The 24,730-nt window shown below is 36.1% G+C and overlaps 1 protein-coding gene across 2 annotated transcripts in view; it reads right to left on the bottom strand.

Annotated features, from left to right (window-relative positions):
* Positions 1-24,730, bottom strand: part of LOC139355625 (CUB and Sushi multiple domains 1) — a 2,038,620-nt gene that overhangs the window by 1,671,988 nt on the left and 341,902 nt on the right. For both annotated transcript variants that reach the window (XM_071067488.1, XM_071067489.1), the window contains exon 2: positions 18,273-18,489. In XM_071067488.1, the coding sequence (XP_070923589.1) occupies positions 18,273-18,489 (217 nt within the window). The remainder of the gene's footprint in view (positions 1-18,272; positions 18,490-24,730) is intronic.

Here is a 24,730-nt window from a genome sequence, read left to right as displayed (position 1 = left end):
CAAGAACAAAGCTCAGAGAATAAGTTTTTCTCTAGCTCTGTGTATATATTTATTTCTTGATTCTTCTTATCTCCTACATAGCCTTCTCCTATATCCAACAATGGAGGCTTTTGATGTTTTTCTGAGCTTCAGAGCTGAAATGACTGCCTTGGGAAAGAGTTAAATTATTTACTGGATTTTAATCAAGCATCACTTTAGCTAAAATATTAGATCCAAAATGTGATGTATGGACCTTCCTGTTGTTTTCAAAATTGAGTAAAAATGTTGCCACCTTTCCGAATCTTGAGGAAGTCCCAAAAGCATTTCTGACTTCACTGCTCAGAAAAAATGTTACAGGATCTTCCATCTTACCTTACTTTTAATGCATGGCATATAAAATACAAGAGTACATGTAACAGAACAGACAGGGTGGGCTCTAGCCATAAATTCTTCACAAAAGAAACCACAAGAACAAATCTGTATTTTATTTCTAGCAAACATAACAGAAGCTTCAGTAATACCAGAAGGAGATTAAAATACTGCAATTCTATTTCAAAAAGAGTTTACCTATTTACTTCTTTGCTCAGGCATTTCTTCCCAGGAGGAAAGTCAAACAAATATTAAATGATAAATATCCTGGTTGAATTTTTCTAGTCTTTGGTCCTGGATTTAACTCATGAGAAAGAAATGAATGTTTTTCCCTTATTTCTTGGGGTGGTGGGCAGAAGGTCTACATTTTTTCCCACCACCACCACCCCAGAGAGTTTTTCAAAGACTAACTACATGTTGTTATGTTTAAATGCTGTTAAATAAACGCAGGTAACAAAATTAAAGCAATATAGCCTTCTCCAAATAAACATAATTTTAATTAACAAAGGGATTGCCAATATTTAGCATAAAGATTGATGTCCAGTTTTGAGTGAGGACTTCTTTTCATGAAATAATAATTTAGTCCTTCCACTAGTGGCAGTTGTTGTGACAGTAGCGAGTGTAGTAGAAGCAGCAAGAAGAAAAGCCCATCGGACTAGGTAATTACAAAATGGCACTAACTCTGAGTCCAAACTTTTCACTAAGTTCTAAGGCATCTTGCATTAGTGTTTTCATGGTTTGTTCACCAGATACATCCAGTTGTATTTTCCACTCTATCCGTCTATGCACTCTTTAGCCACATGGGATGCTGTATTATTTATTGAAGTGCCAAAGACATGTTACTTAAAAAGAGTTTTGAAGCTATTGTTGCCCTGATTTAATAGTATGAGTTCTTTCTTTTCTCCAGAGGAAGAATTTGGAAAACCAGATATGTTCTCACAATTTTGGTATTCATATCACATTGCACATACATATCAGTTGAAATAATATGTTTTGTTTGGGATTAAATAATTTCATGATAAAATGAAGTCTTTTTAGGACAATTACAGCATAAATATTAGTACTGTGCCAATCACAACAAAATATCAAATATGAATAATACATTTATATTTATACACTGAAGAATTAGCATAGTGTTACATGAGGCATAATTATAAATATGTTCCTAAGCATTTTTTTATATGTGCATTTTATAAAATTAGAATAGTATGGTGAATTAAATATTAATACAATAAATACTGCTATTAATACTCATATTAACGAATTATTATTAGTTATAGGAGTATATATTTTTCCTTTTTAAGAGTAGGACTATAAAGATATGTCTCCATTGTGTTTGGTGTTCAGAAAGTAGAAATGTAAGGTAATATTGTGAATTGTTTGAAAGAGCAAATACTAAATACAATTAAATAACAATTGCTCTATCTAAAAGTCTGTTCTACTTTAAGAAATGTAGATGTGTATACATATGTATTACACACACATATATATGTATACATATAAAAGCCACTAAAGTAGACACCAATATTTCCAATTTAAATATAAGGAATTTGAGTTTCAGAAAGTTAAATAACTTGCCAAGAATCTAAAATTTGGTAAATAATATATAATGCTTTCTTCTACTTAATAATAGCTGAACTATAAAAAAATTACCCCGAGATGATAAAAGACAAGGAAAACATGTTTCAATAAATCTAAAGAATAAAAATTACACAGAGTATACTTTTTAGCTGCAGAATTCAATGAGAATCTATAGCAATAAGACTGCTTGAAAAGCCCAAATATAAGAAATCAGACAACATGCTTCTTAAAATTCACAGGACAAACATAAAATTATAAGAGAAGTTAGAAAATATTTTAAACTAAATTACTACTAAATCACTATAAAATGTTTGGCAAATAAATTATTATATGGAGGGAACTTATAGCATTAACTACTTATTTATGAAAAAGAGAGAGCCAAATTAGTGACTTTATATTCCACTTAACTTCTAAGAAAAAGGAGACTAAACCCAAAATAAATAGAAGAGTGAGAGTAAGAGAAAAAATGAGTGAAGTAAAAAAAAATAGACAATTGGCAACTAATAAGTTAAAATGTGGTCTTTAAAAAAATCAAGAAAATTGGCAAACTCTTGGCTAGAAAGATTTTAAAAGAGAATTAATACAAAAAAGCAATATCAAAAATAAAAAATCAATTTTTATCATATATTCCTCAGACCTGAGGTGGACTTAAAATAATAATAGCAGCTGAGTATTTCTTATGTGAAATTCTTTGGACCAGAAGTATTTCGGATTTGGGATTTCTTTTTTTGAATTTTGGAATATATGCCGACCTTTAAATAATGAAATCCTGGGGAGGACACCCGACACTAAATACAAAACTCATTTAATTTCCTGTACACCTTATACACATAACTTGAAGACAATTTTAAACAATATTTTAAAGTGTATATGCGACTCATCAAAGGAGGTCAGGTGTGGAATTTTCCACTTATGATGTCATGTTGGCTCTCAAAAAATTTTGGATTTTGGAATATTTGGGATTTGTAATTTTATAATTAGAGATGCTCAACCTGCATTAATACTTGTAGCTACATATTTAAAAAGCAGAGCTCAAGTGGATAAATATCTTGAAAAACATAATTTACCAAAACTGACACCAGAAGAAAGAGACAATCCATACAGCCCTAAATCTAGAATATACATTGAATCTTTTATTTAAGATTCCTAAAAGAAAACTCCAGGAGCAGATTTTTCTGTCTTAAATTTTACCTAGAAATAACACCAAAATTACACAGTTTTAGAAACAGAGGAGAAAACAGTTCTGCTCATTTTTTTTATAGTTTGCCATCTCCTTTACAACAAAATCTTAAAAAGGCTACAAAAAAAGGAATTACAGACAAAAGCCCCTCGTGTATACAGACACAAATATTTTAAATGAACTACTGCAAGTCAAACCCAATGATATATTTGAAAAATGTAGTGTACCTTAAGACCAAGTAGACTGTATTCTAGAATGAGAAGTTGGATTAAAATTTCACAAAACTAATTCAATGTAACTGAACATATAAACAGAAAAAAAGCAAAAACGCTACCATTTTAATTGATGCCAAAATCATATGAAAAACGTACATATTTCCTCATAATAAAACCCTCAGCAAACTACTAATGATAGGAAACTTTCTCAAGCAGGTAAAGAACATTTGTGAAAAATCTACAAGCAATATATTAGTCCTGTTCTAGGCAGGAGACAAAATCTCCCATCAGGGAAATTTATTACAAAGAACAATTAATTTATAGAAGATTAAATGCAAAGAAGGATAAAGAGAATTAAAACAAAATAAGAATGCAGACATATTGACCTGACATTACCTGGAGGCTCAGGCAGAGCACTCAAAGAAGAAAAAAGCAAAAGATGATGCTTGCCTGGCTGAGATTCAGAGCTTGCTGAAGAGGGAGTATTTAGTGGTCCACTAGGCAGCAAAAATGCATGCTGAGGCTCAACACTCCAGGCAGTCCAGTAGGGAGTGCCAGCTAATGTCTGTGGTACCTTCTGGCAAGCTGCCCGATGGGGTGACAGCAAAACTACGGAGATGATTGTCACTGGACATCCTGCACAATGCTGAGTGACACATAATCAGAAGCAGAAATTAGTAAGAACATCTCTTCCTCCTGCGGTGTCCACGCAGCAGCCTCTACTGAGAAAGCTTAACATAGTGGCAGGTGGGAAACGCAACGTGTGTACAAAGTTTCGCTCTGGAATCACAAAGCAGGGGAAAGAAGAGTAGGTTTGGAACTGAAGGACAATACGCTAATAACTGGTACAAAAGACATTGTGGATGGTGATGACAGAATTCATTACATCCCACCTGTGTTGCTCACTTTTACCACTTCCATGCAACAGTGTACTGAAGGAGTTAGGCATTTCAATGCAGCACCCAAAAGAAGGAGGCACAAAAGGGAAAGTAAAGGGAAAGTTGAGCTGCCTCTCTTTGCAGATGATATGGTTGTCTCCTTAAAAAGTTTTCATGGAATCTTCAAAACGACTACTAAAATTAACTGAATTTAGGAAGGTCACAGGATACAGGTTAATATTTTAAAAATCAGTTAAATTCAAAGTGTTTCATGAAATCAGGAAACACAAAAGAAAAAAATTATAAATTAGACTTTTTCAAGACTAAAAAATATTGTTAAATATATACCATTAAAAGGATAAATGTTGGAGGAAGAAATTACCTGTAATACATATTTCAGTCAAAGAACTTGAATCTGAAATATTTAGAAAGCTGTGATAACTCAAAGGGAAGACAAAAGTTACAGTAAAGATGGGCTAAATATTTTAACAGATACTTCACCAAGGAAAATATCTGAATGATCAATAAGCACATAAAATACTAATATTAGTGGTCATCAGGGAAATGCAAATTCAAATCACAATAAAATAACACTTTACACCCAGTACAATGACGAAGACTAAAAAGGCTGAGTACACCAAATATAAGCAAAGACACAGAACTAAAATTCATCACTTCAGGTGGTAATTTAAAACGGGACTGCCAGATTAGAAAACATTTTAGCCACTTCTTCAAAAGTTTATCATAAAACATACTACCTACCCATTCCTCTCTTGAATGTTTGACCGCAGTAATTAAACCATTTTTCCCACAAAGGCTTTTATGCAAATGATCAAAGGAGCTTTATTTCTAATAGCTAAAAACTGGTGGGTGGCGGGGGAAACAAATGCCTATTAAACTGATAAACTAAATGTAGCATAGCTGTATACTGCAATTCTGCTTAACCATAAGAATGTACCATTTTTATGTGAAGAAATGTGGATGGATCTCAAAATCATTATTCTGAGTGAAAGAAGTTAGGCATATGTAGATGTGTGTGTGTATATATATATGTTTCATACAATTTGGTATATATAATATTTCAGAAAATGCAAACTAATTCACAGTGACAGAAAACAGTTCAGTGGCTTTCTGGCAACAAAGGGTAGAACACAGGATGGATGACCAGGGGTCACAAGAAAAGTTTTGTGGGTGATAGTAGTATTTGTTAGCTTGATGGTAGTGTTGTTTCACGGTTGTATATAGATCTCATCCAATTTTATTTTTTCAATATATGCACTTTATTGGTTACTAAACATACCTTAACATGTGAACAATTGAAACTAAAGGACTCATTTATCAATGTAGTATTCAAAATGACTATATCTAGCTCTTGTGTAAAGAAATCTAGTATGTATCCAAGGTAAATTAGGCTCTCTGTCTACCAGAATTCTAATTTAGGAAACCAAAATAGCAGGTTTGCAGTAAAACTTGGCAAATCAATTACTGTTCCAAGAATGAGATGATCTTTATTTGTGTAAAGAGATAGATAACGTGTAAGTACACTTCTGGTACATCAAACCATACCATTGCAACACAAGGTATAGTAGGGAAAGGGTTAGCTAGTCTAGTGTAGAAGAAATTTGAGCTCTTGTCAAATCTCTCCATTATCAAAAGAAAGTAACTGAAACCTAGAAAGACTCAACCTGTTTTGGGGCCGACTTCTTTGGATGTCTTTTCCAGTCCTCTCTGGAATTACCAACATAAGGCACTGACAAGGCTGCATTTGTCAATTAACCTTCTAGATCGGAGGTTGCAAGTGCTGCTACTCTGGTGCATTGCCTTTGCACTGCACTGGATTTTAAACACGAGGGGAGTTCACATAATGAAGATTCTTTGCTGCTGATGAACAACGGAAGATCCGTGACATTGGACAAGGCTCACATTTTTGCCTGGCAACGGTGGGTTGGTGCCCAGCAGCAGCTGCTGTTTACATGGGGTGTGATTCTCAAGCTCACTAGAATGTATTTTACTATGGTCTGATACCTGCTGTTTCACTGATTCACACTCTCTGCCTGACTCCTGAGGGTATTCAAGTTTGTGACTCTTGTCAAGTCCAGAAAGTGACCTGCAATGACCTCAAAGTCCACATCACACCCTCCTTAGCCTTTCAAATTACATTCATTTCCATTTGGGGTGGTGCCCAGCGAAGGCACTGGCATTCTTTTTTTAAATTAAAGTATGCTCCTGGTAGAGAACTGCAGTTTTCATAAGTTAACAACTCTTTGAATGGATGAGTTTATCATCGCTTTATTCTATTCAGTTTGCTTGTTGTTTACACCACAGAGATCATGAGAAAATGGGAAGAATGACAGTCACATTTTAAAAGACAAAGTGTTCTCTTAATTGGACAGGTCGAACTAGGATGCCACAGATGAGAAGAGAACCACGATGTGACCATGCCAGGGAAAACGTGAGGATGGGAATGTGTTGTATGGGAGGGAGATACAGAGACCCACAGACAACCTCATCTACACAGCACGTTCTCACCTTCTAGTGTTTAAGCACAAGTCACCTGCTTAGAATGCCAGTTAATTTTCCTTTACTGGACATAGCTGAAAAGAGTGATGGAAGTTGAGGATGTCTTCAAAAGTCTTATTAGAGGGTCAAGTTTCCATGCAAAATTTAAATGATACTTTCAACATCCCCATGTAAGAAACATGCATTGCATTTTAAAGCAGTTGTCTCTTTGAGAATGCCTTATTGTAATGAGTCTACATGTATGAGCACAATCACAGTAAATACTCTGAATGAATCCACCGTTGTAAACGACCTATGTTCCACTTCCTCCCTACCTGAACCATCTCTAGTCCAAAGTAGGATTTCCCTGGCTCTCCCGGCTCTACTATATACACAAGCAAATACAAAGTCACAACATATCCTGTGCATTTGCATTTTAGAAATATTTAATCTAAAAAAAATGTGAAAACCCCTAAACCTAAGCAACAAAATATAATGATTATGGTATCCGTATCATATTCAAGACAGGCTTGGTGTATATATATTTGAGAAAGAGTCTCATTCTGTCACCCAAGCTGGAGTGCAGTGGTGCTATCTCAGCTCATTTCAATCTCCGCCTCCCAAGTTCAAGCCATTCTCATGCCTGAGCCTCTCAAGTAGCTTGGACTACAGGTACGCATCCCCACACCTGGCTAATTATTGCATTTTTAGTAGAGACAGGGTTTCACCATGTTGGCCAGGCTGGTCTCGAACTCCTGCCCTCTAGTGATCTGCCCGCCTTGGCCTCCCAAAGTGCTGGGATTATAGGCGTGAGCCACCACGTCTGGCCATGCTTGGTATATTTTGATGGGACTCTCATGGACTTGTAAGAATTGACATTACAATCAGAGAAAAACTGCCATGAAAGATTCATGAATAGACCGTGAGAAACTGAGACGCTATCTCCTTCAGAAATCTATTTTAGGAAGTTTTCAGAAGGCCAAAGTTTTCTTTAGCTCAATTTTCCTCTTTTGGCTGAGAGGATACAGCCTGCATGAAGCAATCCCTTGTGTTATTTCTGCTTCCTCTCCGATTCGCTCAAATTGAACATACTCCCTGTTCATTGCGGGGACTGTTCCCTGAAGCTGGGAGCCAGCCACATCTTTTTTTTTTTTTTTTTTTTTTTTTTTTTTTTTTTTTTTGCTAGTGATTTCTAAAGGAAAACACAGCAGATATTGGTTATAAAGTATATGGAAGGAAGCAGTAGTCCAACAACAGCTGTAACTCTGAACCTTCTGTTTGAGGGTTTAGTGTGAGATCAATACAGCATTGGAGCTTGGAAAGTTGTGCTGAAAATAACGTTGAGAGAAAATTGTCTGATCTTCAAGTGGTTGTAAGGAGGAGGTCAACAGGAGCTAGACTCAGGGCATGGAGCCAAGGAAATCCAACTAGGGTCAGGACCACAGGGGGCAGGGTGGGGGAGGGCAGGACACCAGCTTGATTCTGAGGAAATGCTCTGCAGTGGGCTTCGCTCCACCTCTTGCAAAGTCATCTCCCCATCCTGACCTACCCTTCAGTTCCAGGATGCCCCAAAGAAAAGATTTGAAGGCTTTATTCACTTAGATCTCAAAACCTGAAGGCCTGTGTAGAGTTCTGAATTACGCTCCAGTGAATACTGCAGGTTCTAAGACTTAAGCAAGAACGATATAAGCAAGAAGAAAATCGAGTTAAACATTTGCCTTTTTGATTCTTTATTATTTTTAGCACATTCAAATATGAACAAAGTGCATCAGATTTCTCTGCAAAGGGATAGGCGAGCAGGTGAGTGTATTTACTGTGGTAAAGCAAGTAATTGCTTCATATTCGAAGTAATATCTTATTCCTTTTTTTAATTTTGTGAATTAAAAATGACTAACTCACATATTTTGTATATAGCATTCATTGCCTTGGAACTTAATAAGTAAGCAGCTATACATTTCAAGATTTCAACTAATATTATGCAGTGAAAACTCACTTGTTTATTCTGAATGCTTAGCTACTGTAGGGGTTGAAAGGATAAATCAGCAATAGACTTTGCTGTTCAATCACTTAAAATGGGCAGGATGGGAGAAAGAAGAAAAGGTAAATCTTAAACAGAAACAAATCAATCACTCAGCTTCAAACTTGATCATCCACATAAAGCTCATTTAAAATCCTGAAAAATCTGGGAAATCTATTTATAGCTCTTTATTGCATATTACTATGGATGGTTTCCCACTAAGCTATCTTAACAAACTGTATCTGCAGATTTGATAACGTGTAGAAAAAGGAATAGAAGTCAATTAATAATCTTACAGATTTTTGACCCTTTGTTTCTTTTCTCAGAAACCACAGATTAAATAGTTATTTCATTTCCTTTTGAAAGACAATGTAAAATAATTACTAAAGTGATTTCTTCATGAAATTTGATTATGTCTACTACTGTGGAAAACTCACTTCCTGACATGATGCCCAATGTCACCTCCCATTCCTGGTCACTCCAGCTGTTCTGGGACACCCTAGCCTCTGCTGCCTGCCTCTGCCCTGCAAAAAAATAACAGTTGCTCCCCTCAGCCAGTTCTAGTTTACCTCTTTAATCTCGGGCCTCTGAGTAGAAAAATAATGTAGGCAGACATAGGAATAGTATAGGAATACTATAGACAATTCCAGATACTGCTATAAATCCAAGGTTTCGCTCTTGGCATTTCTGATACTGTATGGCAGACAATTCTTTGTCATGTGAGATATCCTGTGTGCTTCAGGACTTTGATCCCCATCTCTGGATTATACCTGTCAGATTCTAAGAGCAACTATCTCCCCACTGTGACAATAAAAAAAAAAAGTCTCTAGATATTGCCACTGTGCCCTGGGACATAAAATCACCCCCAGTGGAGAAAGACTGATAGAAGCCTATACATATACATATATACCATATATATACTTCTATATGTGTGTGTGTGTATATATATGCATAAATACACAGTATCAATTTTCAATTGAATGATTTTTAAACATTTTCTTGCAGTTTGTTTTTTAAATTTTCTTGTAGTTCTAAAAGTGCATCTTATAAATTAAGGAAACTAATTGTCTTTCATACCTACTGTAAATATTTTAACTTAATTTCTCATTTGCCTTTTGAATGTTAAGTTTTAGAAAGTCCAATTTATTCACTCATATATATATATACACACACACATACTTTTATGTGTGTGTGCGTACACACATATATATGTAAAGTATCAGTATATACACACTCATAAAAGTATATACACACATATGCAGAGAGAGACATAGGATAGGCATAAACATAGATATAATTCAGCATGAGAATTTCAAGGACAGAGAAAACACACAGGAAAAAGAAAATGTTAAAAAAAAAATGTTCTCCTCACACATGGCCTGCCAGGGACACTAAAATGGCCTGCTTTTTCTGGATTAAGGCAGTATTTTTACCGTGGTTAAAATTACACTGGGTGGTGGAAAGTCCTCTGGGGGCCCTCAGGTGAGTTAAATACCCCCCTATGAGCCTCCCATAGCCCCTACTGAAATCACCATAACATGTTAAAATTATATATAGATCAGGAATCTCTGAGCTTCCACCATCATCTAGAAATTCATTGACGGTGTTTTATTATGAGTTATTACACACCTTTTATTAAAAGAGAATAAAACCTTGGAAGAAATTGGATACTCTGATACTGTGTTTATTCTTAAATGAAAAATATATGTGAGAGATCTAGTCAGATCCACAAATAAAATCTCATTTATTGTTTTTAATGGTAATTTGTATCGCTGAGATACTATAATTTACTTAACTAGTGATAGTTATTGATAGTCTCCATTTGTATACCTAGACATCCTTGAATTTGCAAACATTATCCAAATGAAACAAAAAGCATTCCTTTACACACAGTTTGTCATATATGAACCTATATTTGTAGAATACATTCTTAGCTAGAATTTCTGAATGAAAAAGCTTGTACTTTATTTCGACAAAATTTTCAAAATGTCTATACAAAAATGTGGCAGCAATTTAATATCCTACCAAGAAGACATGAAAACATTTTTTCAATATCCTCAAAAACTCTGTTACTAAAATGTTAAGGTGTGCCCATTCAGAATGGTGAGCTATTATACTGCATTGTTTTAATTTGGTTCAAATACACTTACTGGCACAAATGTATTGTATTTAGACTCCTTATGTATATTTTACCTGCTTTTCAATTGAAGGATTATTTAAAATTTTCTTGTAGCTCTAGAAATGCATCTTATAAATTAAGAAAAACAATTCTTTGTCTTTTATACCTATTAGAAATGTTTTAACTTAATCTGTCATTTGCCATTTGAATGTTAACTTTTAGGAAGCCCAATTTTTCATTCAGTTTTATATGTGATTTCTAAATTATGTGTCCTGCCTAGAAAGACACTCAGACAACATTTTAACATTTTTATATTCCATATTACTATTTACATTGGTGATCTAACATACTTATTTTGCTACAAACAGCAAAGAGTAGATTTACTATTTTATAAAATAGCGTCAACATTCAGATTTTCATGACCAAATCAAGAAAATATCTTTGTCTGAATGCTTTTCCTTAGTCTTTAACTTTGTAAGAGAAATGTTCCAGGAAGCTCCTTCTCTCTAGCCAACTGCAATATCTGAATACTTTTCCACACACCTATATTTATGAATGCCTAAAAGACTTATCTGCCCATATTAGTATGGTTTTGCTGCTTTTTAAAAAAAAGCCAGGATATGGAAATTAACCATCCATTTTTAGCTGCTGTGAAACACACCACCACAGCATGAGGAGGTAGTGGTCAGAATTCACATGCCTGTCAAAACTTCCCCATAGTATTGCAAACATAATTATTATCTCTCTTACATGTTTTCTTATTTTATCACTAGAATTTCTAATTACTAGTCATTTTATCCTTTTTCTTAACAACTAAGAGTATAACACACACACACACACAGAGCTGTTCTCAACTAAGGCTGCATATTAATATCACTTAGGGAAGGAGAGAATTAAGTATATCCATGATGAGACCCCAATCTCACCCTTGAATTTCCGAATTAATTGGTCTTCTCCTTCTCTTCTAGACAACTGCAAATAGTCAAAAACAAAACAAAAACAAAAAACAAAAAACAAAACCAAAAACACTCAAACTTAGCCAATCATGATTGACCTTACCTAGGGGTCACTAATTTAAAGCATATGCTGCCAAGATCAATTTGAAGCATATGCTGCCAAGATCAATTTGCCAAGATCAAGATCAATTTGAACAATATATTGAGGAAAATCGCATTTTATTTCATCATCCTAAAATCTGTAGGTAGAACAGTGACAAAATCACATAATTATGGGAACATTATAGGTTTATCTGGGTGGACCGAACACCTCTGCTGTCCACCTCTGGTGCCGTCACGAAGATACAATAACTATAAACTAAAATATGACAGTGCCCCCCACCTCCAAAAAAGAAAGATTTAAAATATACATTCAAATTAGTCTCAGAAATCTCTTTCTTTTTAACATTTCAAGTATCCTAAGTTGAACCATTTTCTAAGCACTGATGGGTTTCTGTGACCTGTCATCTGTGCTCCAGTTAAGAAGTCACTTCTGGGTGACAAGCTCTTCCACTGCTACTTCCCTGGAACTATCCAGGCCCTGGGTCTGGGATTCTCCTTCACGCTGTGCAGGTCATATGTGCTGGTCACTCTCTCAGTCCTGACTGCATGGCTGCCCCCATGCCATCGATAAGATGTCAAGACATTTGTGGTGTTCATATGAGGCTGGTGTCCCTATAAAAGCTTTGACGTTGGCTTCATCCTGTGATTATCAGAGTCTTAACCAGGCATTAGTCACCAGCCAAGCTAAAAATAAAATGATACCTTGCTTTTTTTTTTAATCAGTCCATTGATCTGTGAATGGCTCCCTTAGGACCTCATAGCAACTATGGAGACAGAAAAGCAGAATTTAGGCAATGCTAGGTCTCCAGTCGAATATGACCCTAATGTAATTGAGACCCTTTCTTTAGCCCTTATACGTCCATAAGTTCTCAATATCACCAGATATATTTTAGGTTAGGTAGGTTTTGTCATGGTGTGTATCTTAACCATACACAGTAAAATTATTTTAAAAAATATTTAATGCATTCAAAAGCATTATTACAGTTTAAGAAAATTGGAAAACCTATTCTATTTCAACAACACTTATTCATGATTTTCTGATTTTAACGGCCCTATCGCATTCACCTCTAACCTCTTCATTATCAGCACCGCAGAAAATTAGGGGTAATCTTGTTAAAGTTAGAAAGAGCGAGGAACTTGAGATAAATGCCAAAGCTATTTCACTAGGCCTTGTATTTTACAATCATCTTGAAATAATATATCCTGATTTTCTATATTGAGTGGCAAAATTTCCCTTCATAGATTCGCCTTTATTCACTTTCTGACTTCCAAAGGAGTTTCTCTTAGACCTTTGATACTGTAATTGTATCACAGTTGGAAATTGATGTCAACCTCAACTGTTTCTTGATTTGGGACAAGTAAACAAAACTTCAAATTTAGAGAACATGTACCAATTATCAGTCACCACATGGGATGGTTAACTTGCGCTCATTTAAGAGAGAGTTATATTAAGTAATGTTGGGTTCTGTGCACAGTGGCAGTGGCGAGTGGCCCTGAATCAGGAATACTGTAATTTAGAATTGCCCCACGAACTCTTACTGATGATTTGAAAGTCAGGCTATTTTCCAGCACTTTAGGAGGCTGAGGCGGGCGATCACCTGAGGTCAGGAGTTCTAGACCAGTCTAGCCAACATGGTGAAACCGCATGTCTACTAAAAATACAAAAACTAGCCAGGCGGGGTGGCACAAACCTATAATCTCAGCTACTTGGGAGGTTGAGGCAAGAGAATTGCTTGAACCTGGGAGGCAGAGGTTACAGTGAGCCAAGATTGCACCACTGCACTCCAGCCTGGGCAACAAGAGGGAAACTCCATCTCGGCACGGGGTGGAAATAAAGTCAAGACATCAGTAATCACTGGAGAAGACACATTCAGGGCACATTTCTTGGCCTCAGAGGATTATGTTCCATTAGACATCTGAATGTACAAAGATATACAAGTCCCAGTGGGAGGTAACTTCAGGGCAGGTGTGAGTTCAAAGGAGCACAGGCTTCCAAGTGTATGTCGGTGGCCAGTGTTACAGGAGTTCACGCACACACAGAAAATGTACGTGGGTTGCTGTCTGGAATGCCTAGGGAAGATTTCCTGAAATAAATATAAGGTGCACTGGGTTTTGAAAGATGCATATTTAGACTAGTAGAGGGAGAGGCCAGGAATAAGAGGACAACATTCTCTTGTAAGGTCAGGTCAAGGAGTAACCCACAGATCTGTACAACTGAACAAGAAAACTTTTCAGGGAACAAACGGGAGAGACTGAAGGCCAGAATGCAGTTTGGAGGCCGATCATGGAGTTTCTTGAATTTCAGGGTCATGGGTACTAAAACTGTTTATGTTGCCAGAGATAGAAACCAGGGATAGGACAGCAGCAGATGTGTCGGTGTTCCCAAGAGGGGAACCTGGGGCAGGAAAGGATCGTGCTTTGGTCTACCTGGATGCTCAGGACAGCCTGCGACAGGACAGGAGGCTTTGTAGGAACATTTACTATGAGGATCAAAACAGGTTATGGTTAATGGAAAGTTTTTTTTGTTTGTTCGTTTGCTTGTTTTTCCTTTTGTTTTGTTTGAGATGAAGTCTACCTCTGTCACCCAGGCTGGAGTGCAGTGGCGTGATCTCTGCTCACTGCAACCTCCACTTCCCAGGTTCAAGTGATTCTCCTGTCTCAGCCTCCCGAGTAGCTGGACTTATAGATGCCTGCCACCATGTCCAGCTAAAGTTTTTTTATTTTTAGTAGAGATGGGGTTTCACCCTGTTGGCCAGGCTGGTCTCAAACTCCTGACCTCAGGTGATTCACCCACCTCAGCCTCCGAAAGTGCTGGGATTACAGGTGTGAGCCACCATGCCCAGCCCAAGAGATGTTAAAAAATAATCATTTTTGGATTTGGTGGCTACATGGTTGGAACTTGGTGGAGACTGGTGAAGCAAGAGGAAGTACAGAGTCAATAAAGTTCAGCTGTTTAAAACAGCAACCACCTGACAGTTCATTAAAAAATTTTTTTAAAAAAATAAAGAGCTGCTTTAATTCTAAATAACGCAAAGATCAGATTTTTTCATTTTGAATTTTGAGTTAAAATTTCTTCCTTACGCTTACCAAGAGAGGTCTCATTTCAGCTCTCAATATCCACATCATTAAAATTTAATTTTTTGATGGGGGCACAAACCATGTATATATTGTTGATGTGTTTGTACTAAAGAAATAATCCAAGATAATATAAATGGTATATTAATTCTTTAAACATTTTTACACAGGTATATAAAACTACATTTCTGACTAAAGTTCCAGTTACAATGTAAGCATCAATAATTCTAAACTATATATTCTGTTTTGTCAGCTGGGGATTAAATCTGCCTCTTCAGTTTATTTAGGAAAAAAAAATATTCCAGTGGTTATGTGAAACAAATTTATTGATACTAAAAATGCTCAAGTTGTTTAACAGAACAACTGTTTTTGTATTTTAGTTAGTGCACATTTTGAACTTCTAAAAATAGCTTTTGTGCAATAAAACAACAACACACCAAGACAGTTCCAAGTAATAACTTTTGTGACATCTCAGTGGATCAGCAGCTCCTACATCAATCCTCCCACAAAACTATCCTTCCTTTGAATTCTAGAGCTGCCTTAAGTGTTGCTAGTTAATTGCGTTTGAGAAATAAACAACTGTTTCAAGGCATAATGGGAAACAAATAGCATTAGAGTGCTCCCTTTCCCGATTAATTAGAATTTGCTACTATTTATAACTACTTTCCCCATCAACTCATCCTGAATGTTGAAAGAGAAAACAGCTACTCAGGTGTTTTCCCTGACAACATTCCCATTCCAATTTCACATCTCTGTATTTCACATTTTGTAATAGTAGAGACCCGTAGCACTTAGCAGTCATTGAGTGTTTTTCCAACTTGTATTACAGTACTCTCAACAGTTCCCAAATAAATCACTCTGCACCCCTCAAATGTCTCCTCAAAATGGCATTCTATGTATGTGGATAGGAGGAAGAAATATAAAATGGAATATCAAGATGAAAGTAGCATCCTAACTCCAAGGACAAGAAACAGGTAGAAATATGACATATTTTTCTCTTTTTCAAACAAAAAATTGTTGGTAATTAGTGATTCATATGAACCCAAGTAGTCTCTTACCAACCTCCCTTGCTTCGTCTACTAAACATAACCCAGCAAGTAAAAGAAAAAACCATTGTGTTGTACATATAACTCACCAATAAAGCTTTCTGAGATATCAATTTATTTACTGTTCACTGAAACTCCAAAATGAAATATGATGTTTCTAATTGTTGTAACTTAACATTTCCACTGTTGATCCTGTTATAATATTGAAGATGGTAAGAATGTTGTCTTATATTTAACATAAAATAATAATAGTACCATAAGACCATAAGAGATAATACCTTATTGAAAGATATACCTGTCAATCAAATTAATATTAAGACAGGTTTTCTATATGTGAAAGAAACAGAGTAAATAAAAATATTGAGAGAAAGAAAATGGAAATACTTTTAAGAGTGCATACTTTTAACAGTAATTTTTTAATGGAAAGGTTAAGTGGTACTTTTAATGTAGGGTCACACACATTTGTATTTGAATAAAATGGATTATAATTCTTTTTCTATAACTCTGCAGGTTTTATTACAATTATAATATGCTACTATACCCTAGCAGCATCAATAATTGAGAATAAAAAAGTGACTAACATTTACAAGAGCATAAATTATTTAAGAAAGCCTACATCAAATTATCAAGTATTGTATATGTAGATATGTTGTTCAAACACTCACATGTAAGACCATAAATGTAATACAAGGAGAGATGAAAGCTTACCTAACTGATTCAGAAAAGAGACGGCCATTCTACAATGTATTGAAGGTAAAAATGCTTCTGAAAATAGATAATAGATACTGTAGATGACCCAGAAAAAAACTAGGTGTTTTGTATTTGAAAATGGGTGAAAAAACTCAAATAAAATATATTTGAAAATATATTAATGAATACATTTTATATTTGACATGTTAGTTATGTAGTTAATATTGACATAAATATTATAAATTAGATGTACACATAAAATTGTGTTTTGTGTAGAGATTTTTTCTCATCTCAAAAAATAATAAATGAAGCATATGATTTTTGTGTGTATTACTATTGGCATTAACATCAGTAATCTATATAAGTTCATCAACTTTGTTAAGAAAATCTGATTTCTTTGGGAGGGATATTGCTTCCTCCTTTGCCAAATGGAAAACAAAAAGTAGATACAGTTGTACAGGTACAATTTTTTCTTGTTGACAACTGAAAAAATATAATTTAAAATCATCCCAGGAAATATTTTGCTTTCTTCATTGCAAAAACTATGGATCAAAAGAGAAAACCAATTATGAATAGATTGTACCATTATTGTCTAAACCACAAATTCTCCAAAGAATGTAATAGTCCTGAATGTTCTTACCTCACCCACCTCCTATGTTCTTTTCACTGAATATATTCGCTGACAACATAAGGGTTCATTTTGTTCTGATTAGCTGAATTGTACTCAAGCATTATCTTTGTTCTTTTTCTCTCAAACTCACAGTTGCTTGAAAATAATGGTGTATTATAATTTTATTTAAATTACCTTGACAACTCTGTTTCACAGATCTTGAACAATTTGATATCTATAAACGAAGTCAGTGATAATTTTCAATAAAAAGTTAAATTTTTAAGTATCGAAAAAGTATGCACAATTTGCCACAAGTCGATAATCTTCAAGTTTTCTTATAGTAACTGTATTTTTCTTTTCTGATAATGAGAGGTGAAGCCAACTGCACTTCCTGCATTGAGTGAAGACTTGGAGATCTTTTCTATCTCACAAGAGGATTGTAAAATGCACCAGTCAGCACTCTGTAAAAACGCACCAATCAGCGCTCTGTAGCAAGAGGATTGCAAAATGCACCAATTGGTGCTGTGTGAAATGCACCAATCAGCGCTCTATAAAACACACCAATCAGCAGTAGCCTAAAAGTAGCCAATCACAGGGAGGATTCAAAAAAGGGCATTCCAATAGGACAGAAACGGAACATGGGAGGGGACAAATAAGGGCATAAAAGCAGTGTCAACCTGCTGGGGTCCCCTTCCATGCTGTGGAAATGTTGTTCTTTTGCTCTTCACAATAAACCTTGCTACTGCTCACTCTTTGTTTCCCTGCCATCTTTAAGAGCTGGAACAGTCACCGCAAAGGTCTACGGCTTCATTCTTGAAGTCAGTGAGACCACGAATCCACCAGAAGGAACCAACTCCGGACACAATGAAATTTAAATATTAATTCCAACTAGATTTCAGAATCTAAGTATTCAAACAGTACTAACTAAACTATAACATAAAAAGTTGATACTTTACCTCACTTTTAAATTCCCTTGTTGAGGCTGTCCATCGTAAACTGATAAAATATCAAAATCTTCTTCAAGAGCAAAGGTATGGAAGGACAACTGTATCCTATTGCGCTCGCCCGTGATGATGATCCAGGTGCAGTTGGCATAGTTCGGATACCCGTGAGGAAACCCTGGGCTCTCAATAGTACCATTGGGACCCTGGACTAAGCCTCCGCAGTTCTGACCTGAAAGAGAAAACACACACACACAAAGCATATTATTCTGGCCATCTATATTATGCGATTGTTAAAATTTCTAACCACTTTAGCCAACTTTTATAACATTTTATAATTCTTGCACAAATATTGAAGGATAAATTGTAAGTGTTCTGCAGTTCTGAAAGATAGAGAAGTACAACAAATTAAAAGGAAAGAAAATATGCCACATTTGGTAACTCATATTAGAAGTTTAGGGAAATTCTTTTTCCTGTCATTTTTAAATACAGCCTCATCAATATCAAACTTCAATTCATGGGGAACAAATTTGGTGCCAACTATCTACGTAGTATCATGCTTAAAACACTCCACCCTAAATTCTTTGTTGGTGGAAACTAAGATAAAAATAAACCTTATAAAACTATATATATACACACGTGTTTGCATAGCCACGTAACTGCAATATGTGGTAATAAGAACAGTTAGAAAAAAACATGGTCAGTATGCCAATGATTGATCTCTGCCTGTGCTGGCAGATGTCTTACTGGGCAGAAGAATAACATATGCATAAAGGAAGCTTATTACATTGAAAATAAAAGGCGTAAAACAAGGTAAGTTAAATGACACTCAAATGAAAGAGCAACTCAGCAAAATGAGGAATATAACATCCTCTCTATTGATGTCTACCCATCACACAGGCAGGACTTAGGAGGTGGAGGAGAAAGGAAAGTGCATCACATAATGAAGGGACCAATTAAAGAAAAGGCTCAGAGTTGCAGTAAGTGTTTTAGCCATCCCTAAGCAGGACTGCAGGACATCGCACATTTTACTCAGCCCTCCCATACTAACCTCCCTTTGGCAGGTGGAACTGGGATCACCCTGAGGGTTTAGGATTGACATGACAATGGGAAATGATGAGGACTGAACGGCAATTGAGCACCACAAAGCCACCTTCAAGCTACTGAACAGTGTCTGAGGAACTGATTTCCTTCTGCCTCTGCCCGCAAAGATTTTGTGTTATTGATTCGAACAAAGCACTTCTCAGGCGATTCCCAGACTTCTAGAGTAGTTCCAAAAGAACAGAACCCTTGAGAAATTGCAGGCCCCAGACTTCCTGCAAGAACGGAGCGCTGAAAGAATAGCTCTCGGAGATTAGTAACGGCTGCACACCTGACCCACCTATTGTATTTTTACCACGAGATAAACCGAATGCCTGCCTTCTCAACCTCACCGAGGCATTTCATTTCCGCTCCTCCTGATCTTCATCCACCTACTTTGCACGGTGATTCCCTACTTGCCTGTTTCAGCCCTTCCCCTTCCCACGTTACTTCCCACATACAAGCTTTCCATGCCATGCTAATTTTGTCCCTGTGGTTAATTTCTTTTCTTTTCTTTTCTTTTTTTTTCTGCTCAGTTACCTGTAACAGTCTGCCTGTGATGGCCATGCCTGGGCCAATCCAACTGAAAGAAGAAAGGCAGAATCTGAGAACAGGGCAGACAGATCGTTGTAAGTGTGCTCTCATAAACACACCCTGCTGATGTAGCCCGTAAATATTACTATCCTACAAGGGAACAGGATAACCCGCTCAAACCCTTCCAACATTTTGTCTGTCTGAGGTTAGTTGTTAAGTAGCTCCTGAAAACTGTCTATGTTTCTTACCTTCTTAATATGCCCATTTCCCACTAATGTGCTTTAAATGCATTTACATGTTTTGACACTAAAAAATATTGAGAAAGTTTTGAAGGGACCTGGGTGTACTCAGATTGTGGCATGTAGTGTAAGTACTTGAATACAAGTATTACCTCAAGTTTTATTTTTAAAGTACACACAGAAAATTATTTTCAACTACATTTTATACTTAAAAAGTATTTTATAATAGTAGACCTCAGTGAGCTTAAATCATTCACAGTAATATTATCAAACGCTTGTGGGAGTTGGCTAAATCTTAATAAAAAGATTTAATGAAAGGGATTTATGAGTTTAAAACCAGAGAACTAATAAGAAGCCCATTTTCCACTAAATTTAAGTCTAACAATAACACTGTAACAAGTAGATATTAAAGCTGTGGGGTTTTGAAAGGTCTTTAAAGAAAACAGCTTTTCTTATTTACGAGTAATTCTTGCTTCATGGTAAATCAAAAAAAAGTGAAGACGTGATTATAAATTGGAAAAAAGAAAAATCAGTTCAACAGAAAAACGTCAGCTGGAAAGTAGTTACTGTTATAGACCCATCAGGTTGAATCAGATTAACAGATATTAAGATTTCCTCAAAGAGTAACATTTCGGCTGCATTTAGGGTACCAATCAGTACAGTGCAGTTGCTGAATGAGTCACATTTGATCCGTTCATTGACATTCCAGAGCCCCAGTTAGAAATTCTGGAAACTGCTCAACAGTTCTTAGCAGAGTGAATATCATCCTTGGCTGTCCAATGTAAAAAACCAAGAAGTTTTTAAAGTATGTATGCCTAAGGTAGAATCTGATGTATTTGGTCTGCAACTTAATACTGCATTTTATCATAAAAGTAATTAAGACAGTGTTTGACTGGTGTAAGCCTAGATAAATAGCCAGTGGAACAGAATGGAAAGCCCTAAAACCCACAAAGATATAGAATCTAGATTTAAAGTAAATATGGTACTCCTCTTTTCTGTTGGATCTTATACTCCAATGGACCTCTGCCTACTATAGAGTGTGCACCAATATTCCATACATGTTTTCTTTTTAAACGATGTACATCTAAGCTTGATGTAAATGCTGTTCATAACTACAGCTTCCAACAAGTGTATTGTTTTAACTGAATATTTTTAATGGACAAACTTTTAAATGCCACAAACATAATCACATTTCAACATGTTGTTTAACGTGAATTCCTTGTAAGTACCTTTCTAATTTGTATTTCCTCAGGGCAATAAAATAATCTGTAATTTCTGTGATAATTGTAATGTTTTAGTAAAAATTAAGTTATTTTACAGGGATTGAAAACTCAATTATTGTTTAAAAAAAAAAAAGGTCTAATGGTCTTCTTCCTACATAAACTGATACTGGAAGTCACCTTGAAATAAAATATCAACACCAATGACAATATCAATGGTAAAAAAGAAGTATATATGTATGTGTGTATTTTTCCCAGTGATATTGATTTCAATGTCGTATATATGTATATATGTATATATGTGTATATGTATATATGTATGTGTATATGTGTATATATGTATATATGTGTGTGTATACATATATACACACATATACATGTATACATGTATATATATTGTGCAAATATGTATATATGTATATACACACATATATATTCACATAAATATATGAACACACTCTGAGTATTTTGGTATGCATGCAATTACACATATACTGAAATACACATCTGTAATTGTATGGATACCAAAATACACATCACAGAAACATGCATGCAAAATTGTGCATACAGATGTTTTTGCTGCTATTATTCAAACAAATTTCCAAGAGAAAACCTGAACACATGCCATAATTTTAAGCGATTGGAATCTAAATCATCTGGCACTTAAATAATAACATACGAAACATCTGGCTCCTATCTAAAGTAATCAGCAGAATGTTAGATATAGAAGAATCACAGAGTTAATTTTTTTGCAGATTTCTACTCATTAGATGAGTCCTTAATACCATAACCTTAAATACACAGAGTTAACTTCAGTCATTTTTTAATTCTGTCTTATACTGTTGGAATGAGGTTCTGTTTTCAAACTACATTTTCACATATAATCTTTGTGGACCATCTAAGTAGCCACAAATCATGATTTTACAAGGATGGAAGAACAAGTGGAAATGAAGTAAATTGTCAAAGTCTTCCGGGAATGAATCAAGGTCTTCTGACACCAAAGCCTAGAGCCGTCCCACCAAACCCAGTTACATCACCACGAACAAACACAGTGGATAACCCATTACATTACAGACCTCAGCTATGGTGATCCAATCCTAAGGTATATCACAATAAATACCTTAGACTACAAAATAAAATGGTGAGTAAACACAGACATTTGGAAACTCTCGATATGTGGGGACTCTAACTTCTGCCCTTCTTTAAAACAAATCAATGCCCATTGTAGGAAAATAAAAGTGAAAGTATTAAGAAGCATTTAGAAAAATAAACATCACTCATAGTCTGATTACCAAAGACAATTATTGCTAACATTTTGCTGAACACTTTTCTAATCTACACTTAACGTTGCCATACTGCCTGGCATGCAAGATGTGAACAATCTGGATTTGGATTAAATACTTGCCAGACCTGCCAGAGCCAATAAGAACTGGTCTCGGAAGTGTCTTGCTTTGGAGGTGACCTGGTCAGCCTGTAGGTGCGCTAATCTCTATCCTGTGAAGGTCCAGGTCTGCAAGATGGGCAATTGCTCGGCAAGGAGCCTACAGGAAGACTTGTGAGCTGACAGTTGGTTATACAGCAGTGCCCCTCTTGGAGGCTGGAAAACACATTCCAGTAAAGGCAGGGCTCACTGTGTCCTATGACGATTTTCTACTTTGAAAGCCTGTCTCAGAAACACCCAGCTTAGAAAATGGCCCCATGCCCTCATCATTTCTGAGATGAACTAACCCCTCCATTCTGAACACTCCCCAACAGTTGGTTGGCTCCTCTCCTGAGCTCTTGCTCTGTAATTGGTGCTGCTGTATAGCAGTGGCACATACTTTTCCTAGAAGGTGGTAGCAGCTGAGATGATTCATCTGTGATCCAAACTGATTCTCTGTGAGCACTTGAGGAGTGAACGTATCACAAACACCTTCCTAGATTCCACACCTGGATGAAACTGCTGTTTCTCTCAATCCTGGGCTGGACGGTCATTATCAGAAAGTAGTAGAGGTGGACATAACATTTAAAAACTGGTGTGCCAAATATGTTGTACTCCCTCGTTTAATTCGTGCACAGCCTCTGAAGTGGGCTGTGGCTTAGACTTTGCTTTGCTAACTGTGAAAATTACTTGATGCTTTACGATGAGAATGGTGTTGCTATTCAAAACCTCTGAGGGCAAATGTTTGACCATCAGAGATATTTTGACATGTAACTGGGTTTAGTGACTTAGAAAGATGTGGACCATACTGTTCTGTATGCGGAGACTGCCATGCAGGGAAGTGATACTCTGTAGCAAATTCTACAAACAAGGAAACGAGTCATTTGAGAAATAATGGACAGGGCTGTGGAGGAACAGTGTGGAGATGAAAAGACTTGGGAATGTATAATTGTCTCCAACTCTGGGGCCTGATATCATTTGAAAGAGTGTATAGATTTGTGTGTAAAGAGAGTCCGGGCAGAACCTATATTATCATCTCAACAGTATATCTCACTGGAGATAAACATCAAAAACAGCCTTTGTGGTTTTTATCCTGTTTGCAACAAGCCCAGATCGCTACACTGGCTCATTTTTGAAACATCATTGGTGGAAAAATAAACCTTACATGTTTATCACACTCAGTGGCAGGGTCCATCCCTTTACTATATCCATTTTGTGAAAATGACAATTTATGGTTTTCATGTCTATATAAATTACTGTGTAAATGAGAATGTGATTACTTTCTGACAGGCAGGTTTTTGACCTCCAAAGCTTCTTTCATTTTTGACATTTTTTGTGGTCAAATTATATTGTACACCTGTTGGGTTTTCTGCAAGACTAAACATTGCCTTACTCCTATTGGACGTAGCTATGAAGCAACTCAAGTAAAACATATAAAATAAAGAAAAGATAAAATGGTCCATTGTGATCTTCAATGAATTTTTTATTTTCTTTAAGAGCTAAGGAGTAAGACAGATGTCCAAGTGGCTCTGGAATTTGAAATAGTGAGACGCCTCAGATTTCGATGAAGGAAGTGAAAGTTTCCCTGATCAGATAAGCACTGTTTGAAACTGTAAACAAATCAACTATGCATTAAATTCTGCATTATCTTCTACAGTTTCCTGGGTTATTCCAGGATCTGCATTATGGGGAAAATAACTAATCGTGGAAGGACCATGATGTAAAGTGCCCTTCCGGGGATTTCGATTAAGGGTTTTCGAAATCAAAGTCTCCAGGCATTTTGCAGGAACACCACGCTCTGCAGGAAGCTTGGAAAGCACGATGATTCTCAGAGCACAGGATCGACTGACGTCAGCCGCTCTCGCTCAGCGCCTTAGGGTACTTGGTTGGGTTTTAATCCCAAACACTTATGGGAGATTACTCACTACAAGAGCAAAGAAGAAAAGTAAAAAAGCCAGAGGCAGCTTGCCTGAAAGAGAA

The sequence above is a fragment of the Macaca nemestrina genome, chromosome 8, assembly GCF_043159975.1.
Source record: "Macaca nemestrina isolate mMacNem1 chromosome 8, mMacNem.hap1, whole genome shotgun sequence".
Classification (NCBI taxonomy): Eukaryota; Metazoa; Chordata; class Mammalia; order Primates; family Cercopithecidae; genus Macaca; species Macaca nemestrina.
This window is presented reverse-complemented; position numbering and strand designations above follow the sequence as displayed.